The sequence below is a fragment of the Sparus aurata genome, chromosome 17 (assembly GCF_900880675.1).
Source record: "Sparus aurata chromosome 17, fSpaAur1.1, whole genome shotgun sequence".
Taxonomy (NCBI): Eukaryota; Metazoa; Chordata; class Actinopteri; order Spariformes; family Sparidae; genus Sparus; species Sparus aurata.
Window position 1 is genome coordinate 2425776 of NC_044203.1, and position 22841 is coordinate 2448616.

At 40.0% G+C, this 22841-nt stretch overlaps 1 protein-coding gene across 3 annotated transcripts in view; it reads right to left on the reverse strand.

The window, feature by feature from the left end:
- Nucleotides 1–22841, reverse strand: part of cdk14 (cyclin dependent kinase 14) — a 485271-nt gene that overhangs the window by 235611 nt on the left and 226819 nt on the right. For all 3 annotated transcript variants that reach the window (XM_030394396.1, XM_030394398.1, XM_030394397.1), the window contains one exon: nt 12260–12383. In XM_030394396.1, the coding sequence (XP_030250256.1) occupies nt 12260–12383 (124 nt within the window). The remainder of the gene's footprint in view (nt 1–12259; nt 12384–22841) is intronic.

A 22841-nucleotide genomic window follows, 5' to 3' on the forward strand; every position in this document is an offset into this window, starting at 1 on the left:
GTTTTTTGATGCTTTTACTGCATAAAATGTTTAATTAATATCAGTTCTTGTCATAAGTACAAAAAATTAATTCATTTTTAATTTTTTAACCCCTCAAATGCCAATTTGTTTGCACAATGCGCTTGTTGGAAAACTACCACATAAATGATCACTGCCTATCTTCTCAGTGCTACCGGTTTATCTTGTATTATCAATAACACAGTCTGAGATATGTAACTGATTAACACCAACATTGATTATTATGCATTGTTATTTTTATGCAGGGAAGGCAAAGTAGAAAAAACTCCCTCTCAGCTTGTTCGTGGCCAAAAGTGTCCACCTCCTGTTTACATTTTCAAAATGCTATAAAACTAATATATATATTGAAAAAATTCAATTTTTTTTTACCAGTTTTTTAAAATTGCATCGGTCCTTGTCATGAAAACTAAAATTTCATTCAAATTCAGAATTTTAACCCTTTAAATGCCTATTAGATAACATAATGCTGATGATTTGTAAGGGAGAATAGCATTAAATCAGCATGTTTTTACAAAATAATACATGCTACCTGAATTATTCTTTAACCATCATTGCACCTTAATGTGTGTCAATAATAAGCAGTATCAATGATTTTTATGCTTCATTAGTTTTTTGTGCAGTGACAGAAAAACATAAAAACTCCCTCTCAGCTTGTTCGTGGCCAAAAGTGTCCACTTCATGTTTACATTTCTAAAATGCTATAAAACTAATACATATATAAAAATAATTCCACTTTTTTCCCCAGTTTTTTAAATTTGCATCAGTCCTGGTCATGAAAACTAAAATTTCATATAAATTCTGAATTTTAACCCTTTAAATGCCTATAAGATAACATAATGCAGATGATTTATAAGGGAGAATAGCATTAAATCACCATGTTTTTACAAAATAATACATGCTACCTGAGTTTTCTGACCCCCCCCCCCCCCAGACCCCCCAATAAAGCAAAACTGCACATTTCAGAGTGGCCTTTTATTGTGGCCAGTCTAAGGCACACCTGTGCAATATTCATGCTGTATAATCAGCATCTTGATATGCTACACCTGTGAGGTGGGATGGATTATCTTGGCAAAGGAGAAGTGCTCACTAACACAGATTTAGACAGATTTGTGAATGACATTTGAAAGAAATGAATCTTTTCTGTATATAGAAAAAGTTTTAGATGTTTGAGTTTAGCTCATGAAAAATAATATATATGTGTGTGTGTGTGTGTGTGTGTATATATATATATATATCCCTCTGGCCTTGTTCGTTTTTACTACCCTCTCAGCTTGTTCGTGGCCAAAAATGGCCACCAACAGATTGAGTCTGTAATTTTTGGGATGTTGTATGTTTTTTGATGCTTTTACTGCATAAAATGTTTAATTAATATCAGTTCTTGTCATAAGTACAAAAAATTAATTCATTTTTAATTTTTTAACCCCTCAAATGCCAATTTGTTTAACAAAATCATAAACATGAGCAGTAAAATAATTGGACTGGCACAGGAATCACTTCACAGCATCTACAATAGACGGACTAAACAAAAAGGTTTTCAGATAGCTTCAGACACTGCTCACACACTACATTGCCACTATAGTCTCCTACCTTCAGGCCTGAGATACAGATCCCTCACTTTTAAAACAAAGAGAGCCATGACAAGCTTTGTCCCAGCATCAATCAGATTACTGAACAGCTGACCCAGTCTGGCTTGTGTGTGGGGGTGTGTGTTCGTGTGTGTGTGAGCGTGTGGATGAGTGTCCTTCTCTTTTTAACATTTTTGTACTTCTAATTTTTTTCTTTTTTTTTTTTTCTTCAACATTTGTATTCACCTGTATGTATATATTTGCTTATTTATCTTGTCTAAAATTTGCACTGCACTGACTCTTTTTACAAATGAAGTTCCTAACGGAAAAATAAAGTTCTTTGAATTTGAATTGAATTTGAATATTCTTCAACCATCATTGCAGCTAAATGGTTGTCAATAATAAGCAGTATCAATGATTTTTATGCTTCATTAGTTGTTTGTGCAGTGGCAGAAAAAACATAAAAACTCCCTCTTAGCTTATGCATGGCCAAAAGTGTCCACCTCCTGTTTGCTTACAAAATGCTATATACAAACACTATATACTGAAAATATTTGCTCCTTTTTTCAAATTTGACATCAGTCCTGATCATGAAATCCAAAATTTTAATCAATTCCAGAATTAACTGGGAATCGTTTTCCCATGTAAATCTCCATGCTCCAGGCATAGGAGGTTGCCACATCACAGGTGAACCAGATTTTAATGCCATACTGTGCAGGCTTGTTGGGAATATATTGTAGATGTCAGTGGTGTGCATGGGGGGGGTGGGCATGGGCCTAATTGTTGGAAAATGCACACTAAAGTGCCCTCTTGGGTGCCAAAATGCGTGCTAAAGTGCCCTCCTGGGAGCCAAAATGCGCGCTGAAACACCATCTTGGGAGCCAAAACGCGCGCTGAAGCGCCCTCTTGGGACCCAAAAAGTGCGTTAAAGTGCTCTCTTGATTGGCAAAACACAACAAACTGCCCCCTTGGCTGGTTAAAACATGATAAACTGCCCTCTTGGGTGACAAAATCAGGCACTAAAGTGCCCTCCTCGGAGCCAAAACGTGCGCTACTGTGCCCTATTCATTCGCAAGATCTTGCTGTATGTGCCCTTTCTTTGCCTTTCGCCCCTGCCTTTCAAAAGGTCTGTGCACGCAACTGGTCGAAGTCCACAATGACCTATGAATGCAACATGCTGCTCGTCAACACACACACATCAACCCCTGGATTAAATAAGAGGGGGAGGCAAGCAACCCACTTTTCCCGCAGGATGAAAAATGCAGCGAGTTTATCATTCCTGAAGCGTCCTAGGTGGGAGAGCCTGTCATCAAAGCAGATGTTAGCGCTGATCTGAGTGAAGCTGTAGAGGGGCATCGTGGCACAAAACATGGCCCGTCCTGTCTTGGCATCCCACATGCCACGTGTTGCTTCATGTCTTGAGCGGTAGACGCCAGCCAGAATCAGAATCCCAATGTAGACTCTCATCTCCACTTCATCCACATTCTTCCAATCCTCACACCTTCGCCTCCCATGCAGGTTTGTGTTGGTGCACAGCAGCTGAATGATCTCCTCTGTAATAAAATGGTCAAAGGCGGACCTCAGGTTGCTGATATGGGCAACTGCATACAGGGTGGGCCCTGGGGTGAAACCAGTGGATACTGGATTGTGGTGCAGGGTCTCTTCAGCAGTGGGAAACCACATTATTTTCCCATGACGAGACATCCACTCACCCGCCAGCCCCTCTGTCTCTGCCATCAGCTGATCGGCCTCCATCGCTGTGTCTGTACTGTCCTCTTCCCCTGAGGAAGAGGAATCAGGCACTGGCTGGAAGTCGTCATCAGTGGTGTTGCTGTCATCCTCTGAGGAAGATGTCCCATCATCTTCAGGAGAGGACGTGTCCTCATCTTGGGTAGAAGATTTCTCCTCCTCAACCGCAGAGGATTTCTCTCCATCTTTACTCTCTGAGCCAATCACATACTCAAGTGCTTCAGTCAGGGCATATGACCTTCTCGCCATCCTACAGATAAAGAAGGATCTGGGAGCTGATAGGCTCACTTATAGCATTAGTACTGACTGCACCTGCAAAAACTCCAGGACAGATTTATAAACAGTGTCAGACTTTGTTTTTGTTTCCCCAGAAGCCAGAGGTCAAGATGACCTGTGATCCTTTTTTTTGGAGAGCAGCTATTTGAGAATGTAAAGGCTATTGTGTAGTTGTGTGTGGCATTTTTTTATGAAAAGATCAAAGTTACAGGTGTTTTCAACCTGTGCATCACAGCCAGGTTTGCCTTGGAAACTCAAAGCTCAATAACCTGTACCAAGAGTAATTCACCAAAACTTGTATGGTATGATACACTGTAATTTATGTCACTTTATCTTGCTAATACTAAAAATTTTTTTCATGCACAAACACACATCATTACCTGACATCCTTAGGATCACACCTATGTCAAAATTGTGTCATTCATTTGCTCCATTGGAGTGCAGGAAGCCATCATACGCCCCTAGTGGAAACTAAGAATATTAACTGAAATTGCTCCCTTGCCCAAAAATGGACAAATGACACAATCTGGTAAAAAACATTAAAAACTAAAATTTTCAAGTGTTGAGTTTAGAATGAAAGCCATTTTACCTAAATTATATGATTTTATACTGTAAATCACAAGGAATTAAAACATGTGGTTTTAATGGGTTTCAATTGGCCAAAAGTGTCCACGATAGAGCCATAAGGTACAATTGTAGATACACAGTATAATATTGACATATATTTTTTTTTTATATATATATATATACATATATATATATATATATATATATATATATATATATATTATAAACCATTATAAGCGGTCATTGGATGCCACCAGAATGTCCTCACTTTACTTAAATCATCCAATGACCGCTTATAATGGTTTATAACCACTGTTTAAGCATTATACACTCTCATACGGCTATTATTTGACATCACACTTATAATGAATTATAATCACGTTATAAAGTATAATAATAGTGATTATAATGCGTTCATGAGAGATTAGTTATACTACTTTATGATACATTATGATGGTCGAACCCTTATAAAACATCATAAAAAAAACATTATAATCTGTTTAAAATTGTTATTACAACACATCATGGACATGTACAAGTAATTATAACACCAATTATAAATCATTATAACCTCATTATAACCGTATTATGATCGCATCATAATGCGTTATAAGAGTGGGCTTCATAGAAATGGTTACCCAAAAGACTTTATAAGAAACTGTACATTTCTGATATTGTAACCATTCATTTGTGTTGATTTTTGTTGTCAGTTGTTGAATAGTGAGAGGTGGGACTCCACAATTACAACAAAGTCATTATTTTGTTTTATTTAGTTTATCATTAAAGAAACTTGGTGTTTAATTTAGCTCTTTTAACTCATAATGTGGCCTGCTCTATTCTGTCATCAAACATAGATCAATGGATTAATGTCCAACATATTTCATATCACATCAAATTATTGATGGTTTACCAATAATTAATTGTTAAGGCACCCGACTATCAGTTAAAGAAATTGCCTAAAATCTTTGACCCTCACAAAGCCTCAAGTTAAGATGCTCGTGTATCACAGGAAGACTCAGACAGGACAAGGATGTCACGCAAGAAGATTGTGAATTTTTCTGCAGATAAAGTCCATAGCATCAGACCAGCTTCACTAGCCTCACTCTCACTGCCCTTTGAGTGTGGGGATCCTGCGCCAATTCTTTGCATCCTCCTCTGTGTGAAAGTTTCAGATGCGGCAGGGGGTGAAATTTCTCTGCGGCTTTGATGCACCTCTGTAGGTAGTATTAGAGGTAGTATCAGAGGTGAACCATACCTTTGTGAATGGAAGGCCGGTGTCTGTCCCCAGCGAAAAAAGTGTTTGTCTCCTTCACTGTTTTGTTGTTGTACTTACTATCTCAGGGTGACAGCCAGCCCTCCCATCCGAGACTGTTTACTGATGGTGATTATTTAATTACGTAATTTAGAGTGAAAAAAGTAACTTTCCAGGATGCATAGGGTGTCAGGATCTCCATCACAACACCAGCATGCTGTATTAATTACACACTGGTGTGTCTTTATGCCAGAGTTGCTTGGTTCAGTGTGAACAAACCAAGGTGGAGAGCTGGCGAAAAGCAATGGTGGAGATGATGCAACCTCTCTCTCTCTGTGAAAAGGGCTACTGCTGGGTGTGGTTGTCATATACCAATTGTGTGATCTGTTGCACCTGTAACCACACCCAACAGTGATGTCACCCTGTACTGACATATCATGGAGTTAACTTTTACATCAGTGCAGCAAGATGCGTTTAACCACCAGAGTCTGAGTTTCAGCTCAGTTAAGTTGCACATAGGGAAATTTATTTTTACCCATAAAAGATTCACAACCAGGGTTCATGTTGTATAAAAAAAGTTTCACCATCAAGACCTTTTTTTCAAACTCACTGATTTTTGCCTGACAAAGATCTTCATGGTTGAAACAATGCCCCATTATATTTTTGAGAGGTTGCAGTATTGCTCACAAATTCAACACCACTGTAGAACTGTCTTTGTACTGACACTTATACACTAAACAGCAACAAGCCTTAGATTGGCTTTTTCAAATGGAAATCATGTTGGAAGACCTATGAGGTGTCAGTGAGAAACTGTGTGATGTGAATGTCAGTCAGAGGAACCGAAAGGACTAAAACTCCTGCTTCCATCGAGTCATCGGTCATCATCGCCGTTTATAGATTTGGAGTACTCTGTGGTGAAGCTACAGCCAGCTACCTTTGCACCATGGAAAAAGTGCTTCCTTCTCCAGGGTTGTAATAAGTGCCTGAACATCTTCTTTTCTAACATGTATCAATACAGTGACATAAACCCAGGTTTGTTAAGTATATGGTGACAGTTTTCTGATGGTAGCTAATGGTAGAGCAGAGTGCAGATTCGGCAAGCTTTAATGAGGCTGATGGCATTACCTCTTTGTTGCTTCTCAAGTGGTCGGAGGGCTTAATTAAAGCATTTAGTCTGGTAAAAAAGGACTTCCTGCCCCACTGATAGTCTCTTGTGTGTGGGAGGAAGAAGGGCAGAGGGAAGAATAAATGAGAGGAGGGAGGGGGTATTTAACGTTTCCTTGCGGTGGAATGCCCACAGGGCGGAGGAGCTTAAGCCGGAATTCATCACGGCCGAATACTGTAATTTCCACACACTGATCTAGAATAGGCACCGTCAACCTGCTTACACTGAGAGGCTATCATTTCCACTGCAGGCGTCCCATCTGTATGTGTGTGTGTGTGTGTGCGCATGTGCGCACCACCTCGCTTCCTACAGTCCTTTCACATTATTTCTATTATCAATGCTGATAAATTAAGAACCTGTTCAGACAGACACAGTTAAAGGGGTTAACTAACAATGTCATACATTTTAATAGGCCAACACGTTCATCTATCCTACCTGTTGATACTGTAGCGAAATTCATATACAGTTGACATGACCTTCAGTGAAACTCTGGGGTTTTAATACATTCTGGTTGAGGTGAGTGTTCATGTTTAGTGTGAATTAAAGGTAAATGGTGACTTATTTGAACTTACAAACATAATGAAGTTACAGTAAGTACATAACATAAGTGGAGTCATGCACATCAGGTAGGTACCTTCATTACAGAAGTTGCATTAGTAACATCATTATTTTCAAGTCAAATCACAACGGTTTCCTAGACCGGGGTGCCGTTTAGCTCAGTTGGTAGAGCAGGCGTCCCATGTGCTGAGGCTCTGCAGCGGACCGGGGTTCGACTCCCGGCCTGGGTCCCTTTGCTGCGTGTTACTCCCCCTTTCTCTCCCTGTTTCCTGTCACCCTCTTCAGCTATGCTATCAATAAAGCCAAAAAAAAAACAAGCAGTTTTCCCAACCTAACCAAACTGGTATAATACAACAAAGATCCAGTACACCTGTACACTGCAACGGTCACGATCTTTTGGGAACTGTCATATACTGTATGTCGTTTTGGAAGTCACTGGCAATGTCTATACAATTTCATTGGTTATGTATGAAGATGTGCTGACCAAAAGCCTGAGGAGCAGTGGCCTGGGCCCACATTAAGTCTCTAAGGCTTGATTAAAGACCCAAACGCATACCATGGATGTAACCCTAATATTTAGGTAAGATTATATAACCCTCAGTGCTACAAAACTGTCACACATTCAGCAAATATCATATCCTGATATCATGTCAAATCAGTTGTCATTTCCCAGACAGAAAGTGTTTTTTCATTTGCTCACCACCGAATATCACACAGACAGAGATAAATGATGGTAAAATATGACCTGCAGATCTCCCAGAGTCACTGAGAGATGAAGGCCAAACTGTGAATGGATTCCTTAATTATTCTATAATTTTGAAGAGATTTCAAGTGGAAGACTTATGGATGTTAGTTTGAGCACTCCTTTGGACTATTATATAATAAGACATGTATTAGAGAGCAATGACTGGTAGAGCGTGTTGCCAGGCATAAAGCACACTTCAGAGGGCAAAATACATCAATCAGTCAATAAATAACATACGCATCAATAAATCATTTTAATAACCTGACCGTATAAGTGTTGGGTTATAATGATGTCCCATTCTTACTAGTTTTTTTTTTAAATATTAAAATAATTTGTTTTCTTTTTTAAACCAAAGATAGATAGCTAATAGTCCCTAAAATTACCATCATGGTTGATTGACTTTATGCTGTATGTGTTACAACCCTTTCCATGTTATAGTTTTCTCCCTGTCTTTTATTGTGTATTTACCTCTCCTCTTGTTTCAGATCCCCTCTCCCTGCTCATGTGGTTTCATCCTCCTCCCTGATTGTCTTCCCCCACCCTGATTACTTTCACCTGGTTACCTTGTGCATGTATTTATAGTCCCTGTGTTTCCCCTGTCCGTTGCCAGTTCGTCTTTTGTCTTTGTACTTAGTGTTCCAGCTTTTTGATCCCTAGCGTTTTCTAGCTTTCCTGGTTTTGACCTATTCCCATGAGTTCCCTCGACCTTGCCTCTGCCTGATCCCTGCCTGATTTGTTTGCTCCACTGCCTGATCTACCATGTACCGAACCTTGCCTTCAGTAAACACTGTTACCTTGCCTACTCTGTGTCAGTCGCAGTTTTGAGTCCTCACCATTGTGTATCCCAGCCTTGATAGTATGTTTGTGATGGATCAATCTATATGTTGTCTTATTGTCACCAATCCCATTAAAAGGACCAAACAAACAGTCTATCCAGCTCTTATTGCTACACTGTCTGTGGAACGCAACCCCAAACCTGACTTTAAGTTCAGCAGCGAATTCACAATATACAATGGAAACAAGGCATTATGAATATTTGCTTTGGTTATTGCAGTATGCCATAACTTAAGCATAAAGGAATAAGCAGGATAAACAAAAAGCTAATTCTGTCCAAACAACCAGCTTTTGTTATCAGCAAGACCTTCAGCTTTTCCTCCTCCATCTCCTACTTTACAAGCAAAAAGTAAGAGTTGAGCTTTCTAACCATGGCTGGCTTGGAGGCAACCAGACTGTTTCAGCTTTCTGTCTTCTATTATACTGTTTCTTGTCTCCTGCTGGTTGCTCACCTGTAAAGACTTGCTATATGTAAAGAAACAGTGTTGGGGTTCCTCTGCAAATAGAAATTAAGTTCAAATCACCACTACCAATTACTATATCTACAGTATGTGTTTCGACATTTGGATCACCTTCTACAGTGTCCAATATGTTGTCTCATGATGATAGTGTGGAAGATAACCCTAACCTTCCCCCTCTCAATCAATTGCTTGCACATGTGCACAGCTTCAGCCATCTTCATCTGTTTTGGTTCACCAGTTGACCTGCTATCTCTTACAGGTTGGGTCTAGGATGAAGGTCACCACTGAATTATACATCACTATCTAAACCTGGTTCAAAAAATATATGAGGAAGAATGTGGGCTTGAGGAGGATGAAGGAGTGAACAAGGGAGAGGAGAAGGACTAAAATAGTTTCAGTCCCCATGGTAAAAAGCCCACTGTTCATTTGAAGTTCATTTGGATTTTAAAGGCATTTTGTAGCTTCTGTCTACCTTCCCCCTCCTATCCAGCAGATTGAGAAATGTACTGTATCCTGCCAGGAGTGATTTAAAACTGTAGGAAATAATTCCACTAGGGAGAAAAAAATGAAAATAAAAAAATAAATAAAAAATGGATTGTTTTGGGCATCATGGTTCCATAACACGTGAGTAGCAAGACACATTATTTATTGTAGTCACAAGTTTACCGAAAGATCAAGGAAAATTGGTGTGATTTCATCTAGCCCGGCATGTGTAAGGTAAGGTAAGGTACGTGTAATCACTGCTATGAGATATACTATTTCTCACTGTAATTGTGTGTGTCTGCGTGTGTGTGTGTGTGTGTATGCCTGCGTGCCTGCGTGCATGCATGCGTGCGTGCGTGCGTGGTGCATGTAAAGTAGTACAAGTAGCCAAGGTAGGCCAACTCAGCTTGGCCTCCTCACAGACAACAGAGTGCCGTACCATGTTTTCAACGCTCATACACCACATAACTTTTAGAGAGGCGCTGTTTTACACATCATAAATCTTCAAAATTAATGAAGAGAGACGAGGAGGAGACGACAGAGACACAACACAGAAGGATTACGTTAACTGTCAAAAAAGTGTTTTTATTAAATGACGGTTATATTCTGAAAAAAGTGAGGAAGCTTTGCTTCCCTTGGCCTCCACAAGAAAACGCCACTGCTGGTGGACAGCTCACCCATTACTTAAAAGAAACTTTTGCCAATGCTGCCTTATTTGAAGATGAAATTCAAGATAACTCCATCATGTGTGTGCTGTAAAGGGTCTGGGTGCTGCACTGCCCTCATAGTTGACTTCTGCTTCCATCAACATCATGTTATCTAATTAACACTTAGAAAAACATTTTTGACATTTACAATTTGATTCTGAATTGTATGAGACAGGAATCAAGACTCTTCCATTAATCGGTTACTCTTCAATTTAGACACCACCAATGGATCTGGTCCATGTACACAACTGACAACAACCAACTGTGGGTATATAACAAAGACCATCAGCTGTAATCAAACCAATGAAAGTGGAAAAAATGCAAGAATATGAACACATGGACATACAGCATACACTGTGACCACTAGTCTACCATTCGCTCCTGGAGTTTCTCTTTAAAAATCCTTGTCTAGGAACTATAAATATCCACAATTAATGTCCATACCTTGTTCGAGACTGCAGAAAACTACGTTTTATTTATTATATATATATATATTGTATGATATATAGAGATATTTATCTATATTATGTCTTGCCAGCTCACCTTCAATCATCATGACACCTTTCTTCCACCACTCCCTATATATTCCTCCTTGTACCCCCATCCCATGCCACCTCCTTGTACCTTGCAGCTCTTCCTTTGTTGAAACTCTGCCTGAGTCTTTCTCATCAACAACCAGCACCACAGGCCTCAGCTGTTGGCTGTTAGTATTGCTGCTGCCAAGGCCCAGGACGACACACACACACACAGACACAGACGCAGACACACACACACACACACACACACACACACACACACACAACCCTCCTCATCTGGCATCCTTCGGGCAGAAGGCTGATTTGGAGTTTTGTGCATGTTTCTTGATGAGCACAGCTCCAGCAACAGACTAATAGGCCAGGGATTTTCATTCTTGCTCATTTGATATTTTCTCCTTCTCATTTCCCTTGCAGTAATGTTTCTGCCCTTATACAAGGTTTGTATTATTGATGAAGCTGCCTTCCTCCTCCCCCCATCTGTCTGTGCAGAAGGATGGAGAAATGGAGGACATGGATAGGACGGGGTGGAGGGGGATTTGAGGGATTTAGGAAATGTGAGTAAAATAATAGTGGGTGTTGTACTTCTCTTTGATTTTGATGTGTTGCATACAAGAAACAGAACAAGTTGTTACAGGAAAAAAGCTCGAGGGGTCAACTAGCAGATCATCTCCAACCCATCCCACTGCTGAGGCCAATAAGTCAAAAAAAGACACCCCCCCCCCAAAATGGCAGGTCGTTCTCCAAAAATCCCTTTATGTTCGGATCTGACTACACCATGGTCTTGATTTCTGAGACAATCTGTTTCAAGACTGTAGGTTGGACCTGATGTAATCTGCCAATCACAGCTAGCTTTCTTTCACAACTTTATTGATATACATCGGACTTCACCATTTCACCTGAGAGTATTAACAACAATATTCCTCTTCATGTTGTGTTTAGGAGAGTGCTCTGTCCTTATGAGGGTCAACATCACTTTGTAATTCTGGAAATGCAACTTTGCTACAACAGCAGCTTGCAGTACAAGTATTGCACTTCTAGTGGCTTTGAGCTGGGAACAAGGGGCCAGGTTCGAATGTTGTGTTAAGTAAATAACAATTCCTGCATAGTTTACCTTTAACATTTTGTTCCACTAAATCTAAGAAAAAAAATTACATCTACTGTACAGCTACTGACAAAAATAACTGGAGATTTGTGCAGATTCAAGACAGTTACTGTGTATTCATGCCCTCACATTAGAACTGAAGCAAGGTGACAGCAGATATTCATCATTCCTTCTAGATTTCACACACACTCTTACTTCTAACAGATACACAAAAAAGAGCATCAGTGTCTGGCCTTCTCACCAAAGTCAGCGAGTTTAAGCTCTCCAGTGTCGCTGATGAGCAGGTTTTGTGGTTTCAGGTCACGGTGAAGGATGTACCTCTGGTGGATGTAGGACAGCCCTCTCAGTAACTGAAACAGGAACAGCTAGAAAATACAAATGAAGAAAGGGAAAGAACTGTTATTACAGGAATATTGTAACTGGGAACTATCTGTATGTACAAACAACATGGGGAGGGCATCTCCGATAAGGAGGGTATATTTTTTTGTATGACACTGAATAAATTACAAGAACATCAATGCCTCTTTGATAACTAGTCTCCCATTTGTCTCTGCCTAAATCTACATTACTCTGAGCAGATGCTGACCTATTCAAAACCTGCAACTTCATTCCATTCTAAATGAGAACAGACATGAGCATGACATGTTGTTTACAGTAGTTCAATGAAACGCTGTCTCTCTGACAAAGGCACAAACAACAGAATTGAGTTCAGTCAAGAACATACATTATCATTTCCTCCACTTTGACCATTCAACCAGAAGAAAACAGATGAGACACGACAACAACCATCAGATCTCACAGCGGAATTATTACAAACTGCTGCATTAACTTGTCAGGTTGAAAATAAGTAGTAAATTAAACTGATTCAAAATGACCTTGTGTGTCATGATGTATTTTTATCAATTCTGCTTTGTGTAAAGCGATTGTCTGCATAGTGGGAAAGGAAGAGAAGGAAAAAGTTGACAGCCAAAATGTATAGAGGTATGACAGACTGAGCTGAAATCACACCAAACATAAGGAGCTGGGCGGGACTGCTGCCTCATTTCATTTTCTGTGAAGGGCAGCGAATCAATTAAACAGGGCATGACAGGATTGCTGACAGCAGGGGGCAGGAAGGCAGTGCCCCAAGAACAGTTCAAATCAGCTAATTTTGGTCCAGATGGCTTGAAAAGCACACATGTTCATCTCTCACCAAGGCAGCGGAAACCTGTTATGCTGTTTTGTTGAATATCCCAGTAAAATTCATGCGATTATACTGATTGCATAAAATGATCAGTTCACCAGAATTCTATAAAGCAAAGTTGATGTTCTTACAGACAGCTTTAGTTAATTAGCTAGTGTGTCTGTTTGTATATCTGTAAAAACGTAACATTTCCTGAAAGTTACCATTCATATACTAAGACAAATACAGTAGAGTGTATACCAAGGTCCAACCGTCCCCTTTGATTCAATCAATCTAAATCCAGTATTAAACTTAATAGACCCATATAAAGAGTCATTGTACTCATAGATACCACATCTATCTATATCTACTTTTGATTAAAACCCATGGATTATTCCCTGAGAAATTAACAAAAAAATACAACAAAAATAATAATACATTAAAAAAACACCATCTCGCAATGTCTAAGAGAGTGAGAACAAAAACCTTGGATCTGACCCTTCATCTCAAACTAAGGCAATGGTTCATGTGGTCCATTGTGGGCCAAGACCCATCCTCCTTTCAAGTTTCATGGAAATCTGCTCAGTTTTCTTGTAATACTGCTGACAAAACTACCAACCAACACATGTAAAAGGCAAGAACATAACCTCCTCCATTGGAGAATTTTAGCCTCTTTCAGCTCATTGTTTTGGTTCCCTGCTCACCTTATTCAACCTTGTTTCCAGCGGCAGACAGCGGTATTAAGTGAAATGTCTCTGATTAATCTACTGTAACCTACCTATGCAGGACCAAACAGCAGAGACACCTTTGAAGACTATCATGGATCCAACTGCTTTTCCTGGCAAGACCTACCCTACTCTGCCTTTGATAGGCTTAGCCTCTGATTGAAGGCAATCAATTAGAGGTAGATTAGGGTGGGTCTTGCCAAGTTAAGTCATGGAACCTATAACAATGTTTTAGCTAGTGTACATAATGGAGTACCGAGCACTTAAAGGGGCCAAAGCGGAGTTAAAAGGAGAGTGAAAAATATCATAGGATAGGAACACAACTCAAATTGAATGTCTATATGCTCTTAGATTAATTCACATTTATTTATTTTATTTATGTTATTTCAGTGTATTTCCATGTGAAGTTGATTTCACAGAATAATGTTTTAGTTGCACATTTAGGCCCGAGTGTGCTCTTACCTGGAAAAACTGCTGATCAAAAACAACTACTGTAGTTCAGTAAGACAATTTAAATAATTTAAAGGAAGTGATCCTTATTACAAGAGTACTTCACTGACCAATGTAATGACAGCAAATTAGTTCATGTGTTAAACACTCATGAAAATGCATGAATGCACTTTTGCTGAAATTTACACATTTACAGCCAATTATCTTACTGCTGCAATTAAACACAGGTCCTCCACCAGCCTACGGAGATCATAAACCAAAAACTGCATCCACAAAACAAATCTACAAATTTTAATATATACATACTACATCAACTGCATCTTCAGATGTCTACACAAGTTTTCGGAAATAAATACCAACAAGTACTAAAATACCTCTAAAGTCAGAGAAATTATCAACTTGTTTTGTTTTCCTTCTGAGATGTGGCAGTTCTTCACCCCCCGCAGACGTGTCAATCAACAAATAATGATGCATTCACAATTCAGCATTCCCCTCTCATTTCTCTCTTCTAACTGATACCATACTCGCAGTCAATTAAGCTGATTGAAACACTGTGGAGTCCAATCAGGGACAGGCCCTGTCTGGCATCTGGAGTCTCTGGGTCAACAGTTTACTATTCCTGCACTCAGCAGGAGAGAGATACAGCACAGAAAATTAGCATGGGAAATGTACTTGTGTATATCCAAACACACTTCTAAAAAGAACTTGCCTTGTTAGGAGTGAGATGCATGAAAAGAGAAAATCACTTTTCTCTTCTCTTCAGTTAGCTCTTCAATTTGAATATCAAACTGAGGATTTTTCACTTCTGTTCAGCTTCATCTGTGACAGCTCAGTTCCATTTGCATTCCAATATGTGAGGAAAAGTGACGAGGGAGCAGTTTATTGAGGTTATTCAGACAAGCTTATTTGACAATAATGATTATACTGTGTGGTAGTCTCACTTAAATTATTTATGCCTGGTCAATAATAAGCAAATGTATACTCCTACACACCTGAACTGAAAAGTAGGTTTACAATAGCATTCTTCTTCCAAATCAAACAGGCTCAGCATTAGTGAACATTTGGCTTGCTGACAAAGACATCTGCTGGCCAGATGAACTCACCCAACTACAGTAGGTGACTATGAGATGTCCATCTGGCTAAATATATTGAAAGCAACCCTGCAGTTACAGGTGTGACTGCACAAACCAACATGAAAGTGAGCCAAAAAACAAAAACAAAGAATAAACAAAGAAAAAATACAAAAACATTCACCTGCAGCAGAGGCGGCAGTGAAAAAGTGGAAAATATCATTTTGAGTTGACACTTTTTTCACTGTCAACAACAGTGTTTATTTCATTAAAGACAACTATGATACTGATGGTCCTATCTTTCTACATAGAGTTTTCCTTTGATAATGATCAATAATCACTAAAGATGATGAAAACAACTCCTTTTGACTGTATATGTGCAAAATGTGTGTGTGATGTGATGCATGGATTTCAGTCCTCTGATTGGACCAGACAGGACATACAGAGCTCTATCTTAACGATCTGAAATGCAAGTATGAAACGCAAAACGCAAGTAGCTTTGTGGGCGGATCTCAGGCGCTGTCGCTATTATGCCGGCGGGATAAATGACTCTTGCGCCCGACACAAATCTAAAATGGGTTGGTCTGAAGTAGCTATATTACTCATAGGTGTGGTTTGGGCGTAACGTGCAATAAACCAATCAGAGCGTCATCTCACATTCCCTTTAAAAGCAGACGCGCTTGTTCCATGGCGGATTGCTATTATAATGGCGAATTTTCCAGGCGCACGCCAGGAGCGGTTCACAGCCGAGGACACCGACGTTCTCGTCAGGGCCGTAAAAGACCGAGAAGTGGCAATGTATGGGGATGGGAGAAATCCATCCAAATTAGCTTTGGTTAAACGGGCGTGGGAGGAAATTGCCACAATTGTTTCTACGGCTGGCATCCCCAGGACTTCGCACCGGGCCTCGGGCGCAGTGCGCACGGGCCGAGCAGTGCGCAACGGCCAGCTGAGGAGGGAGCAGCGCAAACACCAAGATGCAGAGGATCCAGACCCACTACACGCCGTGGCAGCATTGTCAGACCGGACTGCACTGTCCGGGATGCAGCAAGGTATTAATGCCCGTCTTGACTGGGTGGCGATGTTGCTGCGGCCTCTCAGGCGCATCGCTTCAAGTCTCCAAACGCACCACCTGCTCCTGGTGTGCCCCTTCCTCCTTCCTCCTCCTCCCCCAACTCCATCTCCGTCCACCCGCTCCACTAGGAGCACATCCCGCATTGCCACTCCCGGACCCTCACGGCTACTGCGGGCGCGTCGCATATCAGAGGGAAAAAAAATTAGTTCTTCTGTTTAAATCTTTTCAACTTTTTTTTGTATGGTTTGCAAAAATGGGAACTGCTTCCTTGTAGATGAGAGAAGCAAAGTGTATGCACGCTGAGCACACGCTACATTATGGCCAAGCATGCGCCCTTAAAATAGCATCTGAGTAAGCGCCACTGACATTAGACTAGGTTTTTCCTGGTCTGTTGCGGAAGTGTTTTCTGAAACAGCAAAATAGCGCCAGTGAACATTTGCACCGGAACACGCCTCCTCTTTTCGCTGAACCGCCCCGGGAGAGCAAAGTCATTCCCTTATTTAAGGACGTGCGTCTGCGGATGGAAAATTCCAATGTGAGTCGATGCAAAATAGGAATTATACAAGCACCAGTGTACAGAGTCAATTGCGCTTAGTGCAAGATAGAGCCCAAAGACTATCATTATGATTAGTAGAGGATGGGGTGTGGGTGGATGCAATAATTCATCATAGTCTAGTTCTAGCATTTATAAATGGTTTGCAACACAATATAATGCAGATGCAAGCACATACTGTCTATCAATAGCTCCAGATATTTAAGCTCATTGATTGGATGTCTCTGACTGAAATTTGCTCTAGGATCTGGCTTCCCTCCCAAACTTGATGAGGAAACAGTCCTGTACTTTTGACTTTCTTTCAATGCAGTGCCTCATTGTTTTTACCCCATCAGGATAATTTGACCCCTATCTAATTGTTGGAGGTACTTCAATGGACTTTCCTTACCTGACATACAACTATTAATCTATAGTTTTTTTCATTGAAGAGAAGAATCCCTGCTGTGTGTGTATGTGTGTGTGTGTGTGTGTGTGTGTGTGTGTGTGTGTGTGTGTGTGTGTGTTACTGAGCAAACTCACCGAAAGCCTAGTGTGTGTGTGTGTGTGTGTGTGTGTGTGTGTGTGTGTGTTCGTGAGAGAGCCTCTGTTATCATGATGCAATATTAGTTCATAACTGCTAGGAAAAACAAACCATGTGATTGTACTTAAATCACTCATTAACATAATCACCTGAGGTGTGACCCTGCTGCATGAACAACAATCCATCACCTGTACACCAATAAACACACTGCTACCATACCCAAGGCTTGCACAACTCTCCCTCAAGATAAGCACTATGAAAGAAAGTGTTGATTAGATGGGCTCTGTGTTAACTCTCAGTAGAATGGGGTAGAATTTGGCACTTTGTTTGATATTCAATGTGTAGCAGAGCTTGAGGCAATGTATCAAAGTGACAGCAGCACAATGGGGTTCATCTAGTTTTACTAGGACAAAAATAAAGTAAAACAGCACACAACACAGATTCAAAGATACGGTGTATCCATGTCATAGTATTATGGAACAGATTATGACCTAACAAGCTCAGAAAGGAAGACAGACCGATTTGGGAATAAAACAAGTGTGAAAGTCTTGGTCCCACTAGTGGCTATAAAAGGTTTGACAGGGATAATTTACAGATGTGTGTGTTGTTCAGAATTCCATTATTAGCATAGTGTATAGTATAGTATATATATTAGTATTATAGAGCTTTATCAGAAACCCAAATATTGTGTTCACCTGCTGGGAAAGACAAGCATTCTCAGTAAACTTTCTGCATTATTTTTATGAGGAACCAGGAGCTCTATTGGCCACTCAGCTGGTCAATTAAAGATTTCCCCACTTTTTGGCCTCCGCTGTTTTTCTCAGTCTTTTTCACAATTTCCTTGAAAGAGGTTTCTTTGCCTGTTCGTGCCTTTTGGCTAAAAGAGGGTACTACATTGGGAAGGGCCATCCCTTTTTTTTATAAAATGGTTCCACCTGATTTACTGTTTAAGGAAATTTGTTAAAAGTGTGTAGCGGTAGGACCGACCTATAGCAAAGATGCCCAAACCCATTTAAATGGTTAACTGTAAAATAAGCAGACTTTGTAGACAGACAGGCAGACAGACAGACAGACAGACAGACAGACAGACACACACACACAACCTTTTTATAAATCATGAACTGGATGATTTAGACACTTGTAGGAAGCATCAACTGACTTAGCAAACTTCCTTCTTCATCAATGATGCTTTGCTCCACCACTACATTTTATACGAACCCCTTTCATAACACATTAACTGTTTAGTACACTCTTGTTGGGGGCATCACTGAACTCAGCAGAATTGCATTTTAATTTATGTGCCAGCTCCATACCCTAGAAAATGTAGATCTACACAATAGAATCATAAAACACACCAGGAGTGCCATCTGCAAAAAATCATATTGTTGCCTTCTTTAAGGCTCACAGTTGGAACTCTGAAGCCTAATAATAGGCATGACTAACGCAATAAAACATTTGCAGCTCATTATTTTGTTTAACTTAACTGACAGCGAACTGGGCCAAGGCATAGGCACAGCTGTTTACATGAAAACAATACAATAAGCACTTGTGGCACAACTGAAGACAGTGGGAATATTTCCACAAAGGTAATGCTGTCCTCTCTACCATCTTGCAACATTGAATTGGCTAGCTAAGGACACTTAACAAAGTGGAACAAACAAAACAAAGAATAAATGGAACGCCTGTCAGTCAGCACGGATGGAATAGCAGCACCGCAGTCAGTTCGCAGGGAATAGTACCTTCCGCATTTAACAAACTTGAGTCTGGAGGCTCCGTGCACACAACGGGGGCGACACAGGAGACCAAGAGATCCAATACCAGCGATGAAGCCTGGGGTGAAGTGACAGCAGAGGTCCAGGAGCTCCTGCGCTGAACACCTAAAGACCCCGCGCGCAACGGTGAAGTAGCGACCATCCAGCATCGCTGCGAGCCGGGGAGACCGCAGCAGCAGAGGAGGAGACAAAGGAGCCAGGTGGTGAATAACCATGAGGTTGTGGTGGAGGGAGGACCAAAAGCGCAATGATGGGCAGCCCACAGAGTATTGAGTACGTCGGTTTGAAAGTTAGTGTTGCTAGGCTAACAGCTGATCGGTGTGGCTAACAGCTGTTTGGTGGGGCTAACAGCTGATCGGAGGGGCTAACAGCTGATCAGCGGAGAATTTGCCATGGAGGTCAGGTATTTGTGGGTTGTGTGTGTGAATTGAATGTGTGGAAGCCTGCCTGTATCTGGATGCAGCTACTGTGATTTGCACTTGTTCTACTGTAAATTACAATGTAAATATATCCCAGTAAATACAAACTTGTAACACGTTATAATAATAATAATCATCAATGATTTGTGTCTGTGTGAATCATGGGTGTCGGAGCCATTAGTGACCACACACAGCAGTGATGCAAATATTGCAACGGGCTGCCGTGGCAGTGGAAATCAAATGTCACTAAATAATATATAATAAACACTTTTTGACATAAACCCTGGTACAGCAAACCCAGGCTTCCTCTCTGTTGAACTACACCATCAGGAAGTCTTAAGATAGACTTGTGTATGCGCAGTGTGAAGCTTTTACTTCTCTTGAATGTTGCGATCCCTTCAACCGTCTGATCTTGAAGTACCTCTTATCTAGCATGGAAACAATATATTCTAATGCAACCTGTTTCACTGGTCTGTTTTGTTCTTAAAAGAATGAATAAACGCAGAAATAAAGACCTTAGCAACAAACAACAGCATATAGGCCTGCATCTCAACAGTACAGCTAAAACTAAGTTGGCTCCCCATTGAACAACACTGAGAAACTGGTAACTAATTGCTGCCCACTGCTGTGTATATCTCAGTTGGGCACAAAATGGTGGACCACTTGGAAAAACTACTTTGTTCAGGTTAGAGTAAGATTGCAGTCAACATTATGCTCCCACTTTAGCTTCTTGGAAATAACTTTATAGCCACTACAGGTCTTTGTCAGGTATGTATAAGACATTCTAGGCATAAAAAACAAAGGCCGTATTTTTCCTGGTGAGGACAGTCTTGAACAACCAACAGACAGGCCAAGTGACTGAACAGACTCCAACAGACCTTCTGGCACGCTCAGGTAAAATGTAAATGCTCTATTTTGCATGGGCTCAAACTGCATCAATAACAGTTCAGGGGCCTCATTTAAATAGCTTCCTTATGCCCCAAAAGGGCTTGAAATTTACATTTGCCACTCTCAGAGGATAAATTGGGATTTATAAAAAATATACTTGACATGGAAAAGGTAATATAATATAATAAAGATTGACAGAAACTTTTACCCATGTATACGTAGATTTTGGAGGCAAAGGGAATTGGTGAGCCCAACAGTGAGGTGAAATGTGAGAGGCATTATTTTACATAACTACAACATGTCACAGGAATACAGTGTTTTGCTGCCTAGTCCCTATTGAGCATGTTAACTTTGAGTTCAAATGAATCTGAAATTCAGCTGTCCAGTAATGATAAAGCCCCAAGTGGCGTTTGGATGAGCTGTCAAAGGAAAACTATGAAATAAGATAGGATATGCATGTTTTAGTAAGTGTAGGCAGTAAGCCTTGGTGAATTCTTGCAATAGCTGTGAAATGGATTTATATGTGTGTGTATATGAGTGTTGTTTTTTGTTGTTGTTGTGGTTATGGTTGTATCATAGTTTGTGTGTACGTGTTTGTATTGTCTCTTTGTGTTTATTGTCATTCCTGTTGTGCTCAAAATGATGGCATACACATGTCATGTTAAGACTTAGAGACATAATTTGTGGTATATCCACAGCATTGGACATAGGAAGCATTTTAGAATGATCCCAATTAGAAAGCGGAATGGAATAACATGTAACAGAGCTGATGGTACAAAAACAGTGGATATTGATTAAATTCTTACAAATGTTGCTGAATTGTGCTGAGAAGATGTATCAATTATAGTATGCTGCAATGGTCATAATTTAATTGCAACTGGAAGGAGGACTAAAGTTCCAAAATCTGGTCAAAGAATAATTTTGAAGAGGATGTTTAAACACTTACTATGAAATAATTACTATGATGAAGTAAGAATTGTTGACTGGTCAAGGGTCCTACAGGAGGACGATCCTGTTCTGGCTTTGGCGGCTTTTTAAATTGTTAATTTCACTTATTGACAAACATGCTCCTCCTTTGTGAAATGCTACTGCTCCTTGGTTGGACCAAGAACTCAAAGCATACATTATGCAGAGGAAACCCAGCCAAGGCAGAAGCAGCCAAATCAGGTGACATGTAATAGTGGATTATTACCTAAATTAAGGAATTATGTAACAAAATGGGGAGCATAAAATATTTGCTACCAAAGTAGGATTAGCAGTATTCAGACCAAATCCAGCATTGCAGCTAAATGCCACAGGGTGGTGTGGCGAGATAGAAGTTTCACTTCATGGTCCGTGTATGACATGTAATTATCATGCTAAATTGCATGCCCTGCTACTGACCCATTTTACTCACCAAGTAGATCATTCTAATCAAGAAATTGATGAAAAAAAAGTCATCTGCACTGTAGTTTTTTTTAGGGCACTTTGTTTTCCTATATTCACAAATGATTTGCATTACATTTTTGTTTAATGCTACCTTTGCAATGTATGAAGATGATTCTACAAAATATACATCAGCACACACCTGTAGAACTCAGAATGATCTTGAACAAGTAATTAAAGGTAATAGAAGAATAGGTGAGGTTTACTCTAATCCATTTTCCTGTCATCTCTGACATCTCCTATCAATAAAAGCTATATAAAGACCAAACTAATTACTTTGAAAAAAGTCACAACAACTTTACATGTAGATATAAGAGATACAAATATTGAACAGGTTATTGGTAGTAAAATGTCCTGGAACAGCAAAATTGATCAAATGGTCTTAAAAATTCACTGCAGGAAGTTCATGTCTAGCTTTTTCCAATGAAACGATTAGTGCAAGCATTAGTGTTATCGCAGTATTATCACAGAATATTTTTCAGTGAATTGGTCCAACACAATAGAGACTAATTTGGGTACAATGAATAATCGTCTGTTTTGGTTATGTGTGGTAAGTAGTTTAATTATTTTTTTGTGTGTTTTATTTGAAATATCATCATGAAGAAAACAACAGAAAAACTTTACAGTATATTCTATTTTCAACAGACAACATTTTTTAACTTGACAGTCATCAGAGGGTCGCTTTTTTGTTGCCTTCATGTAGAATACTTTTAATACAGAGAACAGTTTTTGATAGTGGACAGTGGGCAGTGATGTTTACAACA